At 45.4% G+C, this 24913-nt stretch overlaps 1 protein-coding gene across 1 annotated transcript; it reads right to left on the reverse strand.

Moving 5' to 3' along the window:
- Nucleotides 1–628: 628 nt before the first annotated feature.
- On the reverse strand, nucleotides 629–23633 carry LOC123990475 (translation initiation factor eIF-2B subunit delta-like). The gene is made up of 13 exons (XM_046291021.1): nucleotides 23513–23633; nucleotides 22378–22415; nucleotides 22068–22218; nucleotides 21616–21834; nucleotides 20556–20638; nucleotides 15774–15865; nucleotides 11237–11351; nucleotides 10952–11028; nucleotides 7371–7473; nucleotides 7113–7240; nucleotides 5857–6034; nucleotides 1146–1326; nucleotides 629–837 (listed from the first exon to the last, which is right to left on the reverse strand). The coding sequence occupies exons 1-13, from the start codon at nucleotides 23532–23534 to the stop codon at nucleotides 638–640; spliced, it is 1587 nt and encodes a 528-aa protein (XP_046146977.1). The 5' UTR covers nucleotides 23535–23633; the 3' UTR covers nucleotides 629–637.
- Nucleotides 23634–24913: the final 1280 nt, after the last annotated feature.

Below are 24913 nucleotides of genomic sequence, written 5' to 3' on the forward strand. Positions count from 1 at the left end.
GCACTATATAAAGCACTACTTTTTACCAGAGACGTAAGGGCCCTGGTCAAAAGTAGTGTACTATATAGGGAATAGGGGGCCATTTGAGACGGCCTATAACTTGCCAGACAAGCACTTCTTCTAGAACACAGTCAGATCAAGTCTACATCAGACCCCCCCCCACGTCGTCCCCTACCCCCCCCACGTCGTCCCCTACTCCCCCCACACGTCGTCCCCTACCCCCCCCCCACACTTCATCCCCTACCCCCCCCACGTCACCCCCCCACACGTCATCCCCTACTCCCCACACGTCATCCCCTACTCCCCCACACGTCATCCCCTACTCCCCCCCACACGTCATCCCCTACTACCCCCCCCCACACGTCATCCCCTACCCCCCCCACGTCATCCCCTACCCCCCACACACGTCATCCCCTACCCCCCACACACGTCATCCCCCCCCACACGTCATCCCCTACCCCCCCACACGTCATCCCCTACCCCCCCCCCCCACACGTCATCCCCTACTCCCCCCCCCCCACGTCATCCCCTACTCCCCCCCCCACGTCATCCCCTACTCCCCCCCCCACGTCATCCCCTACTCCCCCCCACGTCATCCCCTACTCCCCCCCCACGTCATCCCCTACTCCCTCCCCCTCTACTGTTCCAAGTTTTTGACCCGGAGTACAACAGGAACGGAGGTGCAGGGGATCATGCCCAGGTCTGTGATGACCAGGTCAACAAAATCTGGCGGCGTTACGTCATAGACCAGATTCAACAGCCTCAGGGAGATGACATCACGCCAGTTCTCCAGCTGGGTCTTCCCCTTCCGGGTCACCATCAGGTCATCGGGGTCATCTGAGGAAAGAAAGTGATTGGTCGAAGGCGAGGGGTTAGTGAAAGTCTTACGGCTAATGCTTACTAAAGTTTGTATCGATGCCGTTTCAAGTCTAGTCAGTTTAGGAATAGAATAGAATTTAAAATGTGGATAAGTTTGTCTATCGAAGTAGAAATCACATCCGTATCTGTGTTGACTAGAAGCAGAATGGAAATGACTTGCTTTACATCAACTAGATTACTTCATTATCTCTAGAAAGATAACCCCATACTGTAAGCTCTTTATATGTCATAGTAAAGTCAACAAGGCCAAATAACTCCCACAGTACCAAGCTCGTTTGAGACGAAGGAGTCAGTCTGCACCCTCTCGCAGAACTTGTATGTCTCACAGCAGACCAGAACCGGCACGTTGAAGGTCCTAGCCACCAGGGCTATCTGAGATGTGCCCACACGAGACATCACGTAGCCATTAGCCAGAAGAGCATGGGCACCCAGGAACACCTTAGATACCTGGGAGAGGGGGAGTTTAATGATTACACATAGACAATAAATATATTGGTTACCTCAGGTAGTATGTACGAGAGGGCCGAGATGAGGACCTAGGTCACCTCAGGTAGTATGTACGAGAGGGCCGAGATGAGGACCTAGATCACCTCAGGTAGTATGTACGAGAGGGCAGAGATGAGGACCTAGATCACCTCAGGTAGTATGTACGAGAGGGCAGAGATGAGGACCTAGATCACCTCAGGTAGTATCTATGAGGACTAGGTCACCTCAGGTAGTATGTATGAGAGGGCCGAGATGAGGACCTAGGTCACCTCAGGTAGTATGTACGAGAGGGCCGAGATGAGGACCTAGGTTACCTCAGGTAGTATGTACGAGAGGGCCGAGATGAGGACCTAGGTTACCTCAGGTAGTATGTATGAGAGGGCAGAGATGACCTAGGTTACCTCAGGTAGTATGTATGAGGACTAGGTTACCTCAGGTAGTATGTATGAGAGGGCAGAGATGAGGACCTAGGTTACCTCAGGTGGTATGTATGAGGACCTAGGTTACCTCAGGTGGTATGTATGAGGACCTAGGTTACCTCAGGTGGTATGTATGAGAGGGCAGAGATGAGGACCTAGGTTACCTCAGGTAGTATGTATGAGAGGGCAGAGATGAGGACCTAGGTTACCTCAGGTAGTATGTATGAGAGGGTCGAGATGAGGACCTAGATCACCTCAGGTAGTATGTACGAGAGGGCCGAGATGAGGACCTAGATCACCTCAGGTAGTATGTACGAGAGGGCCGAGATGAGGACCTAGATCACCTCAGGTAGTATGTACGAGAGGGCCGAGATGAGGACCTAGATCACCTCAGGTAGTATGTACGAGAGGGCAGAGGACCTAGATCACCTCAGCTAGTATGTACGAGAGGGCCGAGATGAGGACCTAGATCACCTCAGGTAGTATGTACGAGAGGGCCGAGATGAGGACCTAGATCACCTCAGGTAGTATGTACGAGAGGGCCGAGTGGAGGACCTAGATAACCTCAGGTAGTATGTACGAGAGGGCCGAGTGGAGGACCTAGATCACCTCAGGTAGTATGTACGAGAGGGCAGAGGACCTAGGTTACCTCAGGTAGTATGTATGAGTGGGCAGAGGACCTAGGTTACCTCAGGTGGTATGTATGAGGACTAGGTTACCTCAGGTAGTATGTACGAGAGGGCAGAGATGAGGACCTAGGTTACCTCAGGTGGTATGTATGAGGACTAGGTTACCTCAGGTAGTATGTACGAGAGGGCAGAGATGAGGACCTAGGTTACCTCAGGTAGTATGTACGAGAGGGCAGAGATGAGGACCTAGGTTACCTCAGGTAGTATGTATGAGGACTAGGTTACCTCAGGTGGTATGTATGAGGACCTAGGTTACCTCAGGTGGTATGTATGAGAGGGCAGAGATGAGGACCTAGGTTACCTCAGGTAGTATGTATGAGAGGGCAGAGATGAGGACCTAGATCACCTCAGGTAGTATGTACGAGAGGGCCGAGATGAGGACCTAGATCACCTCAGGTAGTATCTATGAGGACTAGGTCACCTCAGGTAGTATGTACGAGAGGGCCGAGATGAGGACCTAGACCACCTCAGGTAGTATGTACGAGAGGGCCGAGATGAGGACCTAGGTCACTTCAGGTAGTATGTACGAGAGGGCAGAGATGAGGACCTAGGTTACCTCAGGTAGTATGTATGAGAGGGCAGAGATGAGGACCTAGGTTACCTCAGGTAGTATGTATGAGGACTAGGTTACCTAGTAGACAATAAATATATTGGTTACCTCAGGTAGTATGTACGAGAGGGCCGAGATGAGGACCTAGGTCACCTCAGGTAGTATGTACGAGAGGGCCGAGATGAGGACCTAGATCACCTCAGGTAGTATGTACGAGAGGGCCGAGATGAGGACCTAGATCACCTCAGGTAGTATGTACGAGAGGGCCGAGATGAGGACCTAGGTCACCTCAGGTAGTATGTACGAGAGGGCCGAGATGAGGACCTAGGTCACCTCAGGTAGTATGTATGAGAGGGCAGAGATGAGGACCTAGGTTACCTCAGGTAGTATGTACGAGAGGGCAGAGATGAGGACCTAGGTTACCTCAGGTAGTATGTACGAGAGGGCCGAGATGAGGACCTAGGTTACCTCAGGTAGTATGTATGAGAGGGCAGAGATGACCTAGGTTACCTCAGGTAGTATGTATGAGGACTAGGTTACCTCAGGTGGTATGTATGAGGACCTAGGTTACCTCAGGTGGTATGTATGAGAGGGCAGAGATGAGGACCTAGGTTACCTCAGGTGGTATGTATGAGGACCTAGGTTACCTCAGGTGGTATGTATGAGGACCTAGGTTACCTCAGGTGGTATGTATGAGAGGGCAGAGATGAGGACCTAGGTTACCTCAGGTGGTATGTATGAGGACCTAGGTTACCTCAGGTGGTATGTATGAGAGGGCAGAGATGAGGACCTAGGTTACCTCAGGTGGTATGTATGAGAGGGCAGAGATGAGGACCTAGGTTACCTCAGGTGGTATGTATGAGAGGGCAGAGATGAGGACCTAGGTTACCTCAGGTGGTATGTATGAGGACCTAGGTTACCTCAGGTGGTATGTATGAGAGGGCAGAGATGAGGACCTAGGTTACCTCAGGTGGTATGTATGAGAGGGCAGAGATGAGGACCTAGGTTACCTCAGGTGGTATGTATGAGAGGGCAGAGATGAGGACCTAGGTTACCTCAGGTGGTATGTATGAGAGGGCAGAGATGAGGACCTAGGTTACCTCAGGTGGTATGTATGAGGACCTAGGTTACCTCAGGTGGTATGTATGAGGACCTAGGTTACCTCAGGTAGTATGTATGAGAGGGCCGAGATGAGGACCTAGATCACCTCAGGTAGTATGTACGAGAGGGCCGAGATGAGGACCTAGATCACCTCAGGTAGTATGTACGAGAGGGCCGAGATGAGGACCTAGATCACCTCAGGTAGTATGTACGAGAGGGCCGAGATGAGGACCTAGATCACCTCAGGTAGTATGTACGAGAGGGCAGAGGACCTAGATCACCTCAGGTAGTATGTACGAGAGGGCAGAGGACCTAGATCACCTCAGGTAGTATGTACGAGAGGGCCGAGATGAGGACCTAGATCACCTCAGGTAGTATGTACGAGAGGGCCGAGTGGAGAACCTAGATCACCTCAGGTAGTATGTACGAGAGGGCAGAGGACCTAGGTTACCTCAGGTGGTATGTATGAGTGGGCAGAGGACCTAGGTTACCTCAGGTGGTATGTATGAGTGGGCAGAGATGAGGACCTAGGTTACCTCAGGTGGTATGTATGAGGACTAGGTTACCTCAGGTAGTATGTACGAGAGGGCAGAGATGAGGACCTAGGTTACCTCAGGTGGTATGTATGAGGACTAGGTTACCTCAGGTAGTATGTACGAGAGGGCATGTATGTATGAGGACCTAGGTTACCTCAGGTAGTATGTACGAGAGAGCAGAGATGAGGACCTAGGTTACCTCAGGTAGTATGTACGAGAGAGCAGAGATGAGGACCTAGGTCACTTCAGGTAGTATGTATGAGAGGGCAGAGATGAGGACCTAGGTTACCTCAGGTAGTATGTATGAGGACTAGGTTACCTCCGGTGGTATGTATGAGGACCTAGGTTACCTCAGGTGGTATGTATGAGAGGGCAGAGATGAGGACCTAGGTTACCTCAGGTAGTATGTACGAGAGGGCCGAGATGAGGACCTAGATCACCTCAGGTAGTATCTATGAGGACTAGGTCACCTCAGGTAGTATGTACGAGAGGGCCGAGATGAGGACCTAGATCACCTCAGGTAGTATGTACGAGAGGGCCGAGATGAGGACCTAGATCACCTCAGGTAGTATGTACGGGAGGGCAGAGATGAGGACCTAGGTTACCTCAGGTAGTATGTACGAGAGGGCAGAGATGAGGACCTAGGTTACCTCAGGTAGTATGTATGAGGACCTAGGTTACCTCAGATGGTATGTATGAGGACCTAGGTTACCTCAGGTGGTATGTATGAGGACCTAGGTTACCTCAGGTAGTATGTACGAGAGGGCAGAGATGAGGACCTAGGTTACCTCAGGTAGTATGTATGAGGACCTAGGTTACCTCAGGTGGTATGTATGAGAGGGCAGAGATGAGGACCTAGGTTACCTCAGGTGGTATGTATGAGAGGGCAGAGTTGAGGACCTAGGTTACCTCAGGTGGTATGTATGAGGACCTAGGTTACCTCAGGTGGTATGTATGAGAGGGCAGAGATGAGGACCTAGGTTACCTCAGGTGGTATGTATGAGAGGGCAGAGATGAGGACCTAGGTTACCTCAGGTGGTATGTATGAGGACCTAGGTTACCTCAGGTGGTATGTATGAGAGGGCAGAGATGAGGACCTAGGTTACCTCAGGTGGTATGTATGAGAGGGCAGAGTTGAGGACCTAGGTTACCTCAGGTGGTATGTATGAGAGGGCAGAGATGAGGACCTAGGTTACCTCAGGTAGTATGTACGAGAGGGCAGAGATGAGGACGTAGGTGCAGCTGATGCCTCGCTGTACGAGACGTCTCAGAGCCTCCCTTCCCTCCAGACGAGGCCGGCTGTCCACAACGATCACACGGAACTTCCTGCTCTTATCATATGCCTCGCAAAGGATGTGGTTCACCAGGGACGAGCTACAGAGGGGGAGAAGAGACATGAGAACTCAATAACTGATGCCTTCCTTAATGACACCTAACCTGGTCTCAGATCTGCTACAGAGGTGGAGAACAGCTCGATCACTAGACGATCACTACTGGATTGTAAAACCAACCCCCAGACCCCTACACCCTAGGCACTACTGTAAAGCGGAGAGGATTGGAATCAATTCAAGTAATAGGGATGGTTACAGGGAGAGCTTCTCTGTGCTTCAGGCAGAGTGGCTGGGTGGCAGAGTGGCTGGGTGGCAGAGTGGCTGGGGGGCAGAGTGGCTGGGGGGCAGAGTGGCTGGGGGGCAGGGTGGCTGGGTGGCAGGGTGGCAGAGTGGCTGGGTGGCAGAGTGGCAGAGTGGCTGGGTGGCAGAGTGGCTGGGTGGCAGAGTGGCTGGGTGGCAGAGTGGCTGGGTGGCAGGGTGGCTGGGTGGCAGAGTGGCTGGGTGGCAGAGTGGCTGGGTGGCAGAGTGGCTGGGTGGCAGAGTGGCTGGGGGGCAGAGTGGCTGGGGGGCAGAGTGGCTGGGGGCAGAGTGGCTGGGGGGCAGAGTGGCTGGGGGCAGAGTGGCTGGGGGGCAGAGTGGCTGGGGGGCAGAGTGGCTGGGGGCAGAGTGGCTGGGGGGCAGAGTGGCTGGGGGGCAGAGTGGCTGGGTGGCAGAGTGGCTGGGTGGCAGGGTGGCAGAGTGGCTGGGTGGCAGGGTGGCAGAGTGGCTGGGTGGCAGAGTGGCAGAGTGGCTGAGTGGCAGAGTGGCTGGGTGGCAGAGTGGCTGGGTGGCAGAGTGGCTGGGTGGCAGAGTGGCTGGGTGGCAGAGTGGCTGGGTGGCAGAGTGGCTGGGTGGCAGAGTGGCTGGGTGGCAGAGTGGCTGGGTGGCAGAGTGGCTGGGTGGCAGAGTGGCTGGGTGGCAGAGTGGCTGGGTGGCAGAGTGGCTGGGTGGCAGAGTGGCTGGGTGGCAGAGTGGCTGGGTGGCAGAGTGGCTGGGTGGCAGAGTGGTGACCACCTATCCACTTCCTATCCACTTCCTATCCACATGTCCTGTCAGATAAAATGCCAGACGTCAGATCTCACCATCCATAAACTAGAATAACATCTCCGTCACTGATCTTCTCTATGGCGTATTTAGAGATCGCCTTGGCAGCCAGAACTACGTTTTCGTTTATGTAACGGTCTATACACGTCTGCAGTTTGGTCTTCGCCTAGAAAAGAGAGAGAGAGAGAAAATGGTTGTTGCCATAAAAAAAAGGACATGATGAGTTAAAATGTGACCAAGAAACTGAAACTGGCCTTTTTAACAAACAAGAATTGAAACTGTATTCTGAAACTCACTTCCTCTTCTTTGAACTGACTAGGAATATTGGAGATTTCTTTCTTGATGTACTTGATTGCGTTGCCCATGCTCGCCGACAGGGGGCGACACTGATTGAGAAAACTGCAAAAACAAAAGTAAAATACACAAAATGTTTGACATGATTTCTTCAAATCAGCTTCATATTAAATCAGGGGTTGACATTAACTTTTGTAGCCATTTGTCCATTTGGACAAGTATGACAAAAGCTCAGGTCACGGGGCAGCAGGGTAGCCTAGTGGTTACAGCGTTGGACTAGTAACCGGAAGGTTGCAAGTTCAAACCCCCGAGCTGACAAATCTGTCGTCCTGCCCCTGAACAGGCAGTTAACCCACTGTTCCTAGGCCGTCATTGAAAATAAGAATTTGTTCTGAGGCTAGGCTACTTGGGCTAGGCTACGCAAGACATGCTTCATAAAAAAATGACATAAAACATCCATGTTTTAAACAGTTAAGTTGATGGTGAAATAGTTTCCAAAATGCTGAGCGCCTCTGCTCAGATTCAAGGTGGGAGATGTCCAGTGAACGAACACACGGTCTTTCATTCTCCGCTCTTGTGTATTTGATCTGAACACACCGTGCGTCGACATTAATGTTCATTATATTTCTCAAACATGACTAGTGTTTTGCCAATATTTATCTAATTAAAAGTCTCGTTAAAGTTTGCTACATTTTTTTTGTGGCTCCTCCCTCAATGGTTGGACATGAGGCTGTAGACAATATACATATCACCTATACTTTAACCTATAGGCTTATTTATGTGCATTATATTTACCTTTATTTAAACTTGGCAAGTCAGTTAAAGAACAAATTCTTATTTTCAATGACGGCCTAGAAACAGTGGGTTAACTGGCCTAGGAACAGTGGGTTAACTGGCCTAGGAACAGTGGGTTAACTGGCCTAGGAACAGTGGGTTAACTAGTCTAGGAACGGTGGGTTAACTGGTCTAGGAACAGTGGGTTAACTGGTCTAGGAACAGTGGGTTAACTGGTCTAGGAACAGTGGGTTAACTGGTCTAGGAACAGTGGGTTAACTGGTCTAGGAACAGTGGGTTAACTGGTCTAGGAACAGTGGGTTTACTGGTCTAGGAACAGTGGGTTAACTGGTCTAGGAACAGTGGGTTAACTGGTCTAGGAACAGTGGGTTAACTGGTCTAGGAACAGTGGGTTAACTGGTCTAGGAACAGTGGGTTATCTGGTCTAGGAACAGTGGGTTAACTGGTCTAGGAACAGTGGGTTAACTGGTCTAGGAACAGTGGGTTAACTGGTGGGTTTACTGGTCTAGGAACAGTGGGTTAACTGGTCTAGGAACAGTGGGTTAAATGGTCTAGGAACAGTGGGTTAACTGGCCTAGGAACAGTGGGTTAACTGGCCTAGGAACAGTGGGTTAACTGGTCTAGGAACAGTGGGTTAACTGGTCTAGGAACAGTGGGTTAACTGGTCTAGGAACAGTGGGTTAACTGGTCTAGGAACAGTGGGTTAACTGGTGGGTTAACTGGTCTAGGAACAGTAGGTTAACTGGTCTAGGAACAGTGGGTTAACTGGCCTAGGAACAGTGGCTTAACTGGTCTAGGAACAGTGGGTTAACTGGTCTAGGAACAGTGGGTTAACTGGTCTAGGAACAGTGGGTTAACTGGTCTAGGAACAGTGGGTTAACTGGTCTAGGAACAGTGGGTTAACTGGTCTAGGAACAGTGGGTTAACTGGTGGGTTTACTGGTCTAGGAACAGTGGGTTAACTGGTCTAGGAACAGTGGGTTAAATGGTCTAGGAACAGTGGGTTAACTGGCCTAGGAACAGTGGGTTAACTGGCCTAGGAACAGTGGGTTAACTGGCCTAGGAACAGTGGGTTAACTGGTCTAGGAACAGTGGGTTAACTGGTCTAGGAACAGTGGGTTAACTGGTCTAGGAACAGTGGCTTAACTGGTCTAGGAACAGTGGCTTAACTGGTCTAGGAACAGTGGCTTAACTGGTCTAGGAACAGTGGCTTAACTGGTCTAGGAACAGTGGCTTAACTGGTCTAGGAACAGTGGCTTAACTGGTCTAGGAACAGTGGCTTAACTGGTCTAGGAACAGTGGCTTAACTGGTCTAGGAACAGTGGGTTAACTGGTCTAGGAACAGTGGGTTAACTGGTCTAGGAACAGTGGGTTAACTGGTCTAGGAACAGTGGGTAAACTGGCCTAGGAACAGTGGGTTAACTGGTCTAGGAACAGTGGGTAAACTGGCCTAGGAACAGTGGGTAAACTGGCCTAGGAACAGTGGGTAAACTGGCCTAGGAACAGTGGGTAAACTGGCCTAGGAACAGTGGGTTAACTGACCTAGGAACAGTGGGTTAACTGGTCTAGGAACAGTGGGTTAACTGGTCTAGGAACAGTGGGTTAACTGGTCTAGGAACAGTGGGTTAACTGGTCTAGGAACAGTGGGTTAACTGGTCTAGGAACAGTGGGTTAACTGGTCTAGGAACAGTGGGTTAACTGGTGGGTTAACTGGCCTAGGAACAGTGGGTTAACTGGTGGGTTAACTGGCCTAGGAACAGTGGGTTAACTGGTGGGTTAACTGGCCTAGGAACAGTGGGTTAACTGGCCTAGGAACAGTGGGTTAACTGGCCTAGGAACAGTGGGTTAACTGGCCTAGGAACAGTGGGTTAACTGGCCTAGGAACAGTGGGTTAACTGGCCTAGGAACAGTGGGTTAACTGGCCTAGGAACAGTGGGTTAACTGCTGGGTTAACTGGTCTAGGAACAGTGGGTTAACTGGTGGGTTAACTGGTCTAGGAACAGTGGGTTAACTGGTGGGTTAACTGGTCTAGGAACAGTGGGTTAACTGGTGGGTTAACTGGTCTAGGAACAGTGGGTTAACTGGTGGGTTAACTGGTCTAGGAACAGTGGGTTAACTGGCCTAGGAACAGTGGGTTAACTGACTTGTTCAGTTGCAGAACGACAAGAGGTTTTACCTTGACAGCTCAGGGATTCGATCTAGCAACCTTTCGGGTTACTAGTCCAACGCGCTAACCACTAGGCTACCCTGCCGCCTCTACACTCTAACCACTAGGCTACCCTGCCGCCTCTACACTCTAACCACTAGGCTACCCTGCCGCCTCTACACTCTAACCACTAGGCTACCCTGCCGCCTCTACACTCTAACCACTAGGCTACCCTGCCGCCTCTACACTCTAACCACTAGGCTACCCTGCCGCCTCTACACTCTAACCACTAGGCTACCCTGCCGCCTCTACACTCTAACCACTAGGCTACCCTGCCGCCTCTACACTCTAACCACTAGGCTACCCTGCCGCCTCTACACTCTAACCACTAGGCTACCCTGCCGCCTCTACACTCTAACCACTAGGCTACCCTGCCGCCTCTACACTCTAACCACTAGGCTACCCTGACGCCTCTACACTCTAACCACTAGGCTACCCTGCCGCCTCTACACTCTAACCACTAGGCTACCCTGCATGAACATCATATTTTTTTAAATAAAAAAATAAATAACTTGTCCTGGACAAGAGAACGTTAATGTGGAGCCCTGGAGATGATTTGAGAAATGGGCTGTAGATCCTGTACCTGATATAGGGCTTGAGCTTGTTGACCAGGTCTCTGGCCAGCTCCTCATTAGGAGGAGTAGTATAGTCCCTGATCACCTGTATGGACGGGACAGAGATCACCACCGAAATGGTTAAAACAGTGGATTGTCTTGTAAAACCATTTAATATGTTAGTTATACAGCCGAGGAGGATTAGAACTAAGAGCAGGCCTGGGGTCAGTAGTACTGTACCCGTTTGGCTACTTCAGATATACAGCCGAGGAGGATTAGAACTAAGAGCAGGCCTGGGGTCAGTAGTACTGTACCTGTTTGAAGGCGTGGAGCAGGGCTACAGAGCGAGCGTTGGATCCCACCACGATGCCCTGGGAATACTGCAGACCCAAACGCACGATGGAGGGGTGGATCACAGTAGAGGGAATGCTGCCGGACAGAACAATTACACACAGTCAAAAAAGGTACAAGCTATCAGTGATATATCAGTGTATATATATATATATATCAGTGTATATCAGTGTATATATATATATATATCAGTGTATATATATATATATATCAGTGTATATATATATATATATATCAGTGTATATATATATATATATATATCAGTGTATATATATATATATATCAGTGTATATATATATATATCAGTGTATATATATATCAGTGTATATATATATATATCAGTGATATATCAGTGTATATATATATATATATATCAGTGTATATCAGTGTATATATATATCAGTGATATATCAGTGTATATATATATATATATATCAGTGTATATCAGTGTATATATATATATATATATATCAGTGTATATATATATATCAGTGTATATATATATATATCAGTGATATATCAGTGTATATATATATATATCAGTGTATATCAGTGTATATATATATATCAGTGTATATATATATATATATATCAGTGTATATATATATATATCAGTGTATATCAGTGTATATATATATATCAGTGTATATCAGTGTATATATATATATCAGTGTATATCAGTGTATATATATATATATATCAGTGTATATATATATATATATATATCAGTGTATATCAGTGTATATATATATATATATCAGTGTATATCAGTGTATATATATATATATCAGTGTATATCAGTGTATATATATATATCAGTGTATATATATATATATATATCAGTGTATATATATATATATATCAGTGTATCAGTGTATATATATATATATATATATATATATATATATATATATATATATATATATATATATCAGTGATATATCAGTGTATATATATATATATCAGTGTATATCAGTGTATATATATATATCAGTGTATATATATATATCAGTGTATATCAGTGTATATATATATATATCAGTGTATATATATATATATCAGTGATATATCAGTATATATATATATATCAGTGTATATCAGTGTATATATATATATCAGTGTATATATATATATATCAGTGTATATCAGTGTATATATATATATCAGTGTATATCAGTGTATATATATATATATATATCAGTGTATATATATATATATATATATATCAGTGTATATATATATATATATATATATCAGTGTATATCAGTGTATATATATATATATCAGTGATATATCAGTATATATATATATATCAGTGATATATCAGTGTATATATATATATATATCAGTGTATATCAGTGTATATATATATATATCAGTGTATATATATATATATCAGTGATATATATATATATATACAGTGATATATATATATATATACACTGATATATATATATATATACACTGATATATATATATATATATACACTGATATATATATATATATATATACACTGATATATATATATATACACACTGATATATATATATATATACACTGATATATATATATATACACTGATATATATATATATACACTGATATATATATATATACACTGATATATATATATATACACTGATATATATATATATACACTGATATATATATATATACACTGATATATATATATATACACTGATATATATATATATACACTGATATATATATATATACACTGATATATATATATATACACTGATATATATATATATCAGTGTATATATATATATATATATATCAGTGTATATATATATATATATCAGTGATATATCAGTGTATATATATATATATATCAGTGATATATCAGTGTATATATATATATATATATCAGTGATATATCAGTGTATATATATATATATATCAGTGTATATCAGTGTATATATATATATATCAGTGTATATCAGTGTATATATATATATCAGTGTATATCAGTGTATATATATATATATATATATATCAGTGTATATCAGTGTATATATATATATATCAGTGATATATCAGTGTATATATATATATCAGTGTATATCAGTGTATATATATATATATATCAGTGTATATCAGTGTATATCAGTGTATATATATATATCAGTGTATATATATATATATATATCAGTGATATATCAGTGTATATCAGTGTATATATATATATATATATCAGTGTATATCAGTGTATATATATATATATCAGTGATATATCAGTGTATATATATATATATATATCAGTGTATATCAGTGTATATCAGTGTATATATATATATATATCAGTGTATATCAGTGTATATATATATATATATCAGTGTATATATATATATATATATATCAGTGTATATCAGTGTATATCAGTGTATATATATATATATATATATATATCAGTGATATATCAGTGTATATATATATATATCAGTGTATATATATATATATATATCAGTGTATATCAGTGTATATATATATATATCAGTGTATATCAGTGTATATATATATATATATCAGTGTATATCAGTGTATATATATATATATATCAGTGTATATCAGTGTATATATATATATATATCAGTGTATATCAGTGTATATATATATATATATCAGTGTATATATATATATATATATATATATATCAGTGTATATCAGTGTTAGAAGCAACTATCATCAGTAAATTATCCACACAGGAAAGTTTTGCAACTAAAACAACATTATATTTGATAAATTCAGGTTAGTCCCTCCCCGATTTGCTCAGTTTGCTTCTGTTTAAGAAACGTTTTGAAACAGATTTGCGGATTGAATAAACCCCAGAGTACTCCCTAGGGTATTCTGACGAGGTGGTGCTGATGTAGGCCGAACGTTGGGAATAGGGAGGTCGGGGGGGGGGGTGGTCAGTCAACTTTCCCCTCAGGAAGTTGGAGCCTGTAACTGCCATTTCCTGATCATAGATGACTTGGAGGTGGTCTCAATGACACTTTCTACGTTACATTTAGGGGTAATGATTATTCTAATTAATAGGCGTCGTCTATGTGGAAATCAGTACTATGACTACAAGGGGGCGGGCCGGAGCGGAGAGCTAGAGATTTGTTCTCCACGCCCAAGTCCTCTGATTGGCTCAGCTTCAACTTCAGATGGTTGAGACAAAAACCACAACATGCCAACTAGAGGGGGCAGGTAAGTAGTTACCAGAGTTGCTGGGTGAGGGGGGCTCGGGGTAGGGGCAGGTAGGAAGTTACCTGAGTTGCTGGGTGAAAGGGGGTAGGGGCAGGTAGGAAGTTACCTGAGTTGCTAGGTGAAAGGGGGGTAGGGGCAGGTAGGAAGTTACCTGAGGTGCTGGGTGAAAGGGGGGTAGGGGCAGGTAGGAAGTTACCTGAGGTGCTGGGTGAAAGGGGGCAGGTAGGAAGTTACCTGAGGTGCTGGGTGAAAGGGGGTAGGGGCAGGTAGGAAGTTACCTGAGTTGCTAGGTGAAAGGGGGTAGGGGCAGGTAGGAAGTTACCTGAGGTGCTGGGTGAGGGGGCAGGTAGCTGGGTGAAAGTTACCTGAGGTGCTGGGTGAAAGGGGGCAGGTAGGAAGTTACCTGAGTTGCTAGGTGAAAGGGGGGTAGGGGCAGGTAGGAAGTTACCTGAGGTGCTGGGTGAAAGGGGGCAGGTAGGAAGTTACCTGAGGTGCTGGGTGAAAGGGGGCAGGTAGGAAGTTACCTGAGTTGCTGGGTGAAAGGGGGCAGGTAGGAAGTTACCTGAGGTGCTGGGTGAAAGGGGGCAGGTAGGAAGTTACCTGAGGTGCTGGGTGAAAGGGGGCAGGTAGGAAGTTACCTGAGGTGCTGGGTGAAAGGGGGCAGGTAGGAAGTTACCTGAGTTGCTGGGTGAAAGGGGGCAGGTAGGAAGTTACCTGAGGTGCTGGGTGAAAGGGGGCAGGTAGGAAGTTACCTGAGGTGCTGGGTGAAAGGGGGCAGGTAGGAAGTTACCCGAGGTGCTGGGTGAAAGGGGGTAGGGGCAGGTAGGAAGTTACCCGAGGTGCTGGGTGAAAGGGGTAGGGGCAGGTAGGAAGTTACCCGAGGTGCTGGGTGAAAGGGGGTAGGGGCAGGTAGGAAGTTACCTGAGTTGCTGGGTGAAAGGGGCAGGTAGGAAGTTACCTGAATTGCTGGGTGAAAGGGGGCAGGTAGGAAGTTACCTGAGGTGCTGGGTGAGGGGGCAGGTAGGAAGTTACCTGAGGTGCTGGGTGAAAGGGGGTAGGGGCAGGTAGGAAGTTACCTGAGTTGCTAGGTGAAAGGGGGTAGGGGCAGGTAGGATGTTACCTGAGTTGCTAGGTGAAAGGGGGGTAGGGGCAGGTAGGAAGTTACCTGAGTTGCTAGGTGAAAGGGGGGTAGGGGCAGGTAGGAAGTTACCTGAGGTGCTGGGTGAGGGGGGCAGGTAGGAAGTTACCTGAGGTGCTGGGTGAGGGGGGCAGGTAGGAAGTTACCTGAGTTGCTGGGTGAGGGGGGCTTTGCGGCTGTACTGGGGCAGGTGAGAGAACAGGCTAACTTTGTAGCCATACTCGGATCGTAGAGGGATCTGAAACACACACACATCAAACAGAAAGTAATCACATCCCTTGACTTGTTCCACATTTTGTTTGTGTCTCTGGCCTACACACAATACCCCATAATGTCAAAGTGGAATCATGTTTTTTTTTATCTTTACAAATGAATTAAAAATGAAAAGCTGAAATGTCTTAAGTCAATAAGGTTTTAAACCCCTTTGTCACACAATAAGTTGCATGGTCTCAGTGTGTGCAATAATAGTGTTTAACAGGATTTTTGAATGACTGCCTCATCTTCGTACCCCACATAAAGATAATTGTAAGGTCCCTCCGTCGAGCAGTGAATTTCAAACACAGATTCAACCACAAAAACAGGGAGATTTTCCAACAGAATATATTTATTTAACGAGGCAAGTCAGTTAAGAACAAATTCTTATTTACAATGACGGCCTACCGAAAATCCCTTTGAGGTGAAGTTGTTAATTACACTTTAGATGGTGTATCAATACACCCAGTCACTACAAAGATACAGGCGTCCTTCCCAACTCAGTTGCCGGAGAGGAAGGAAACCCCTCAGGGATTTCACCATGAGGCCAATGGTGACTTTAAAACAGCTACAGAGTTTCATGGCTGTGATACGAGAAAACTGAGGACGGATAAACACTGTAGTTACTCCAAAATACTAACCTAAATGGCAGAGTGAAAGAAGGAAGCCTTTACAGAATACAAATATTCCAAAGCATGCTTCCTGTTTACAATAAGGCACTAAAGTAAAACTGCAAAACATGTGGCAAAGAAATTAACTGTTTTTCCGGAATAGAGAGCATTATATTTTGGGAAAATCCAATGCAACACATTGTACCACTCTCTATATTTTCAAGCATGGTGGTGGCTGCATCATGTTATAGGTATGCTTGTCATCAGCAGGGAGTAGGGAGTTTTTCAGGATAAGAAGAAACGGAATAGAGATAAGCACAGACAAAATCCTAGTCCAGTTTGCTTTCCAACAGACACTGGGAGACAAATTCACCTTTCCGCTGGACAAATCTACACTGGAGTTGCTTACCAAGATGACATTGAATCTTCCTGAGTGGACTGGTTATAGTTTGACTTAAAATAAAATTGAATCTTTTTTTGCAAGACTTGAAAATGGCTGTCCAGCAATGATTAACAGCCAACTTTACAAAGCTTGAATTTTCTTTTGACAATATTGTTCAATCCAGATGTGCAAAGCTCTTAGAGACTTACCCAGAAAGACTCACAGCTCTTAGAGACTTACCCAGAAAGACTCACAGCTGTTACCGCCGCCAAAAGGTGACTAACATTTATTGACACAGGGGGTTGAATACTTATCTAAATCAAGATATATTAGGGATTTATTTTTCACACACTTTTTTTTTTAAATGTTAGTTTCAGTTTGACAAGAGTATTTTGTGTAGATAGAAAATAAATCAATTTGAATTGTAACAACAAAATATGGAATAAGTAAAAGGCCGTGAATACTTCCTGATCTCTACAATAAATGTACAACATATCAAATCCTGCACAGCAAGCAGACTGTGTGCTGTAGGGCAGCAGAGCTAATCACAAAACAAGGAAATACAGCGCCACCTACTGGAACAGTGTTGTACAGCGCCACCTACTGAACCAGTGTTGTACAGCGCCACCTACTGGAACAGTGTTGTACAGCGCCACCTACTGAACCAGTGTTGTACAGCGCCACCTACTGAACCAGTGTTGTACAGCGCCACCTACTGAACCAGTGTTGTACAGCGCCACCTACTGAACCAGTGTTGTACAGCGCCACCTACTGGAACAGTGTTGTACAGCGCCACCTACTGAACCAGTGTTGTACAGCGCCACCTACTGGAACAGCGTTGTACAGCGCCACCTACTGGAACAGCGTTGTACAGCGCCACCTACTGGAACAGCGTTGTACAGCGCCACCTACTGAACCAGTGTTGTACAGCGCCACCTACTGGAACAGTGTTGTACAGCGCCACCTACTGAACCAGTGTTGTACAGCGCCACCTACTGGAACAGCGTTGTACAGCGCCACCTACTGGAACAGCGTTGTACAGCTCCACCTACTGGAACAGCGTTGTACAGCGCCACCTACTGGAACAGCGTTGTACAGCTCCACCTACTGGAACAGTGTTGTACAGCACCACCTACTGGGACAGTGTTGTACAGCACCACCTACTGGAACAGTGTTGTACAGCGCCACCTACTGGAACAGTGTTGTACAGCACTACCTACTGGAACAGTGTTGTACAGCACCCTGGATTCATGTACCAACATGTTTCTCTCTCTCTTTCTACAGTCAAGTATAAAGACAGACACACTAGTGTCATTATCTCAGGAAGGTAGGTAAGATGACGGTGCCTTGATAAGTATATACTGTACTCTACCATCTACTGCATCTTGCCTATGCCGTTCTGTACCATCACTCATTCATATATCTTTATGTACATATTCTTTATCCCTTTACACTTGTGTGTGTATAAGGTAGTAGTTTTGGAATTGTTAGGTTAGATTACTCGTTGGTTATTACTGCATTGTCGGAACTAGAAGCACAAGCATTTCGCTACACTCGCATTAACATCTGCTAACCATGTGTATGTGACCAATAAAATTTGATTTGACCAAAACGGTAAAAATCTAAACTTAACAACACACAAGTTGAACCTTGATACCTAGTACCTTTATAGTGGCGCTGTGCGTCTGGAATAAACATGTGGCTAAATGAATAGAAGCACAGGTAGTTAGTGCTGTGAAGTTTAGCTTGCTGCTTATAAAATCAGCAAAACAAAAATAAACATCCTCTCACTGTCACTCACTATTTATTTTCAGCAAACTTAACATGTGTAAATATTTGTATGAACATAACAAGATTCAACAACTGAGACAAACTGAATAAGTTCCACAGACATGTGAGTAACAGAATTGGAATAATGTGTCCCTGAAAAAAGGGGGGGGGTCCAACTCAAAAGTAACAGTCAGTATCTGGTGTGGCCACCAGCTGCATTAAGTACTGCAGTGCATCTCCTCCTCATGGACTGCACCAGATTTGCCAGTTCTTGCTGTGAGAGGTTACCCCACTCTTCCAACAAGACACCTGCAAGTTCTCTGATATTTCTGGGTGGGGGGGGAATGGCCCTAGCCCTCACCCTCTCATCCAACAGGTCCTAGACGTGCTCAATGGGATTGAGATCCGGGCTCTTCGCTGGCCAGGCAGAACACTGACATTCCTGTCTTGCAGGAAATCACGCACAGAAAAATCAGTATGGCTGGTGGCATTGTCATGCTGGAGGGTCATGTCAGGATGATCCTACAGGACGGGTACCACATGAGGGAGGACGATGTCTTCCCTGTAACGCACAGCGTTGAGATTGCCTGCAATGACAACAAGCTCAGTCCGATGATGCTGTGACACACCGCCCCAGACCATGATGGACCCTCCAACTCCAAATCGATCCCGCTCCAGAGTACAGGCCTTGGTGTAACGCTCATTCCTCCGATTATAAATGCAAATCCGACCATCACCCCTGGTGAGACAAAACCGCGAGTCGTCAGCGAAGAGCACTTTTTTCCAATCCTGTCTGGTCCAGCGACGGTGGGTTTGTGCCCATAGGCGACGCTGTTGCCCGTGATGTCCGGTCAGGACCTGCCTTACAACAGGCCTACAAGCCCTGAACTGCCTTACAACAGGCCTACAAGCCTGCAGTCCAGCCTCTCTCAGCTTATTGCAGACAGTCTGAGCACTGATGGGGTGATTGTGCGTTCCTGGCAGTTGTTGTTGCCATCCCGTACCTGTCCCGCAGGTGTGATGTTTTGATGTACCGATCCTGTGCAGGTGTTGTTACACGTGGTCTACCACTGAGAGGACGGTCAGCTGTCCGTCCTGTCTCCCTGTAGCTCTGTCTTAGGCGTCTCACAGTACGGACATTGCAATTTATTGCCCTGGCCACATCTGCAGTCCTCATGCCACTTTGTAGCATGCCTAAGGCACGTTCACGCACATGAGCAGGGACCCTGGGCATCTTTCTTTTGGTGTTTTTCAGAGTCAGTAGAAAGGCCTCTTTAGTGTCCTAAGTTTACATAACTTATCTTAATTGCCTACCGTCTGTAAACAGTTAGTGTCCTAATGACCGTTCCACGGGTGCATGTGCATTAATTGTTTATGGTTCATTGAACAAGCCTGGGGACCAGTGTTTAAACCCTTTACAATGAAGATCTGTGAAGTTATTTGGATTTGAATGATCTTTGAAAGACAGAGTCCTGATGAAGGGACGATTCCTGTTTTTCCTGAGTTTATATTTTCATGTATAACTAATCCAATTATTCCCCAGACCATTATATAGCCTTATAGTGCTGGTTATAAAGGCACTGGATGTTGTTGTGGGGTGTGCGCCTTGCCTGGAAATGAATCTAGGGGAAACACTGACAATGTAAATCTGTACTGAGATGACTAACCTCAGTGGTACTAGCAAGTTAGGGGTGGCAGGTAGTCTAGCGGTTAAGAAGGTTGGGCCACTAACCCGAAAGGTTGCTGGTTCAAATCTCTGACCCTACTATGTCAACAACAACAAAAAAATCAGAATGTGAGCAAGACACTAAACCTTAATTTACTCCTGTAAGTAATTTTTGGATAGGAGCGTCTGCTAGTCAAGCAGTGCCTTGAGGAGGATATTGTAGAATGTCAATAACATTGCCACAAACCTGTTGTCTTTCCAACTTCTTGGCCAGTCTCTTCACCACTGCAGGGTCGTCCACTTGGACATGTTCCGGAAGTCTCTTCACCACTAACAAGGACAGGAAGCAATCTTTGAATAAATGGGACATACTATTTCACGTTGTAAAAGTCCAATGTGTTTTTCAATAGGGGATACCCTTAGAAGTCAAGAGGCAGATTAAAGAGACTAATAGACTGGAGCCTGTCCTGTAGGACCTTCATCATGTGGAACTGTCCCCTAGTCACAACCTGTCCTGTGGGCCTTCATCATGTAGAACTGTCCCCTAGTCACAACCTGTCCTGTAGGACCTTCATCATGTAGAACTGTCCCCTAGTCACAACCTGTCCTGTAGGACCTTCATCATGTAGAACTGTCCCCTAGTCACAACCTGTCCTGTAGGACCTTAATCATGTGGAACTGTCCCCTAGTCACAACCTGTCCTGTAGGACCTTCATCATGTGGAACTGTCCCTTAGTCACAGCCTGTCCTGTAGGACCTTCATCATGTAGAACTGTCCCCTAGTCACAACCTGTCCTGTAGGACCTTCATCATGTAGAACTGTCCCCTAGTCACAGCCTGTCCTGTAGGACCTTCATCATGTAGAACTGTCCCTTAGTCACAGCCTGTCCTGTAGGACCTTCATCATGTAGAACTGTCCCCTAGTCACAGCCTGTCCTGTAGGACCTTCATCATGTGGAACTGTCCCTTAGTCACAGCCTGTCCTGTAGGACCTTCATCATGTAGAACTGTCCCCTAGTCACAGCCTGTCCTGTAGGACCTTCATCATGTAGAACTGTCCCCTAGTCACAACCTGTCATGGCATCAACTCATTCACTTTTGTGTGTATGGTGATGTATGGGGGGGTTAAGATAAGGAGGGGGGTGATTGGGGGGGGGGGGGTTATTATATGTTGATTGTATGCATGTAAATGAAAGAAGCAGCACTCTTTAATTGTCCAAGTAATTTCCCCTGTAGGACAATAAGATATATCATATCACAAGTCAACAAGGTGCTCCACAGGTCCACCAGCAGAAGTCGTGTTGTACCTGGGTTTAGTTCACTTGGAGGAGCCTTGGTCTTGCTGCTGGAGGAGCAACTCTGTTGTTTAGAGGCTCTATCAGCTTCCTGCCTTGCTCTCCTCTCTGCCTTCTGCTCAGCTCTGCTTTTGGCTGGCTTGTCTGCTGGCGAGGGGGCAGGAGAGGAGTGGGAGGGAGCTCCTGAGACAGGCACAGGTATTGGTGCAGAGGCAGGTAACACTGTGGGAGCTGGGGACAGAGACAGACCGGTGCATTGACCAATGAAGTGGATGCTGGATAGGATTCATGGGTAAATGGACCAATGAAGAAAGCTAGCACTTTATGGAAATTAGTCAACAACTATTGGTATTTGTTTTTCCAAAGATATAAAATGATACAAGTAGAACATTGAAGACATGTTGACAACAGTAGAAGAGTAGGTTACAGCATGGAGGACACAATATGGAACCAGACTAGAACACCTTTCTGTGTCGCCACAGGTTGCGATGTAGCGACAGGCTTCTTTTCATTCGCTCCTTCTGACAGGCGCTTCTCCTCCTTCTGTTTCTTCTGGTGTTTCTTCTCTTTCCTCAGCCGTTGCTTCTCCTCTTTGGTCAACTCCTTCCCTTCATTCTGAAAGTGATGCGTATTAACAGCAGAAAGAAACAAGTGGTTAGCGCGTTGGGACAGTGGACAATATGTATATGCTATTGACAATATTGTCCATTTCATGACATTTTTGTTGTAATTTGGAAAAACTGAATTCACTTTTTGGTTTGGAATGATACTTACTTTAGCGCGTACGATGTCATCTTTCTTCACAGGTCCATCTGTAACACAGTGTCGTAATGACGACGAAGTTGCATTTGCATCCAGTTGCATCTTGCATAGCCAGCTGACAGTGCGATCTTGCTAGATAACTAGCCAGGTAGGTGGCTAACTAGCCAGGTAGGTAGCTAACTAGCCAGGTAGGTGGCTAACTAGCCAGGTAGGTGGCTAACTAGCCAGGTAGGTGGCTAACTAGCCAGGTAGGTGGCTAACTAGCCTTATAGCTTTAACTGGCTCGGTATCTAAGGTTCGTGTGCATAAACTATCAATCAAATGTATTTATAAAGCCCTTCTTACAATCAGCTGATGTCACAAAGTGCTGTACAGAAATACCCAGCCTAAAACTAGTCAACGAGTAAAAGCGTTTAACTATGTTGGTTCAAGTAACAACCAATATGAATGATGCAATATTAAATCGGCAACATGTAACAGTGAAGCCACAGGCTAACGTTAGCTACTAGCCCATCACTTCCCAGGCTAACGTTAGCTACTAGCCCATCACTCCCCAGGCTAACGTTAGCTACTAGCCCATCACTTCCCAGGCTAACGTTAGCTACTAGCCCATCAATATAATAAATATAATATATAATAATAATATATGCCATTTAGCAGACGCTTTTATCCAAAGCGACTTACAGTCAGCTGTGCATACATTCCCCAGGCTAACGGTGGTCCCGGGGATCGAACATCACTACCCTGGCGTTACAAGCGCCATGCTCTACCAACTGAGCTACAGAAGGACCCAGCTACGTTAGCTACTAGCCCATCACTCCCCAGGCTAACGTTAGCTACTAGCCCATCACTTCCCAGCCCATCACATCCCAGGCTAACGTTAGCTACTAGCCCATCACATCCCAGCCCATCACATCCCAGGCTAACGTTAGCTACCAGCCCATCACTCCCCAGGCTAACGTTAGCTACTAGCCCATCACATCCCAGGCTAACGTTAGCTAGCGAGCTAATTACAACTCTGCAGTAACATGGACAACATTCACAGCAGACGAGTTGCCACGTTAGTTAATTCCGTGATATTGTAGCCAGACTGGTACCTCGTGTGTTTTTATTTAAAGTATGATGACAGCTGTCATTTCAGACTCACCTGCTTCTCCACAGTCCGCCATTGTTTACGATAACTTCCTGCTGAAGTTTAACAAGCATGGAAATGTGTCAGAACTGAGCTGGTGGGAAAATCCACAGTGCCATCTTGCGGTTGAAGTAGACGAGGTTCCGAAGTGCCTATAAATTAGGTATTTGTTGAGGGGAGCCCAAAGGCCGGCAGCTGGCGGTATTGAGTTAATCTTACTGTCCAAATGCATTGTATGCAGCCGGCAATAAAGTACTACAGTGTGAGTCATAATACCCATAAAACCTAGCGGTAAAACAAAGAAAAGGTTCCAATCGGTTTTCCACCATTCATTTTCCCCATAGGGGATTTTAGAAACACTTAGGGCTGTGTTTTGTGTAGAATAGGCCTGCACCACTGCTGGTAGCCTACCCTCAGCAGAGGCAATTTTACAAAACTGAAATATGACATTTATGTAAGTATTCTGACTGTTGACTCAGTACTTTATTGAAGGACCTTTGGCAGCGATTACAGCCTCAAGTCTTCTTGGGTATGATGCTACAAGCTTGGAACACCTGTATTTGGGGAGTTTCTCCCATTCTTCTCTGTAGATCCTTTGAAGCTCTGTCAGGTTGGATGGGGAGAGTCACTGCACAGCTATTTTCAGGTCTCTCCAGAGATGTTCAATCATGTTTAAGTCCAGGCTCTGGCTGGGCCACTCAACGACACTTTTTAATATATATATATATTTTTAACCTTTTAAGTCAGTTCAGAACAAATTCTTATTTTCAATGACGGCCTAGGAACAGTGGGTTAAATGCCTTGTTCAGGGGCAGAACGACAGATTTTTGCCTTGTCAGCTCGAGGATTCAAACTAGCAACCTTTATTAGTCCAACACTCTAACCACTGGGCTACCTGCCGCCCTGACTTGTCTTGAAGCCATTCCTGCATTGTCTTGCATTGTCTTGGCTGTGTGCTTAGGGTTGTTTTCCTGTTGGAAGGTAAACCTTTGCCCCAGTCTGCAGTCCTGAGTGCTCTAGAGCAGGTTTTCATCAAGGATCTCTCCGTTCATCTTTCCCTCAAACCTGACTAGTCTCCCAGTCCCTGCCACTGAAAATCATACCCACACATTTAGAGGTTTACACCTCGCTCTTTTGTTTGGATTACATCCCTGTGTTATATATAAACACACACACACACACAAATGTATTTTAAAAAAAATCACCTGAGCTAGAGAGTTTTGGTCCCAAATGATCTTGTTCTATTAAATCTCTTGTGAATTGTAGCCACTTATATATAAATATCTCTGTCACACCCTGACCTTAGAGATCCATTTTGGTTTGGTCAGGGTGTGATTTGGGGTGGACATTCTATGTTCATTTTTCTATGTTTTTGTATTTCTTTGTTTTGGCCCGGGTGTGGTTCTCCAATCAGGG

Source organism: Oncorhynchus gorbuscha, linkage group LG12 (assembly GCF_021184085.1).
Source record: "Oncorhynchus gorbuscha isolate QuinsamMale2020 ecotype Even-year linkage group LG12, OgorEven_v1.0, whole genome shotgun sequence".
Classification (NCBI taxonomy): domain Eukaryota; kingdom Metazoa; phylum Chordata; class Actinopteri; order Salmoniformes; family Salmonidae; genus Oncorhynchus; species Oncorhynchus gorbuscha.

What these genes read in the sequence shown, in the direction of transcription:
- LOC123990475 (XM_046291021.1), bottom strand. Translation starts at nt 23,534, where the DNA reads ATGGCGGACTGTGGAGAAGCAG. An exon ending in ACCTGTGGCGACACAGAAAG is followed by an intron (nt 21,835 to 22,067) that starts GTGTTCTAGTCT and finishes CTCTGTCCCCAG; the next exon opens with CTCCCACAGTGTTACCTGCC. An exon ending in CCCCTCACCCAGCAACTCAG is followed by an intron (nt 11,352 to 15,773) that starts GTAACTTCCTAC and finishes TCTGTCCGGCAG; the next exon opens with CATTCCCTCTACTGTGATCC.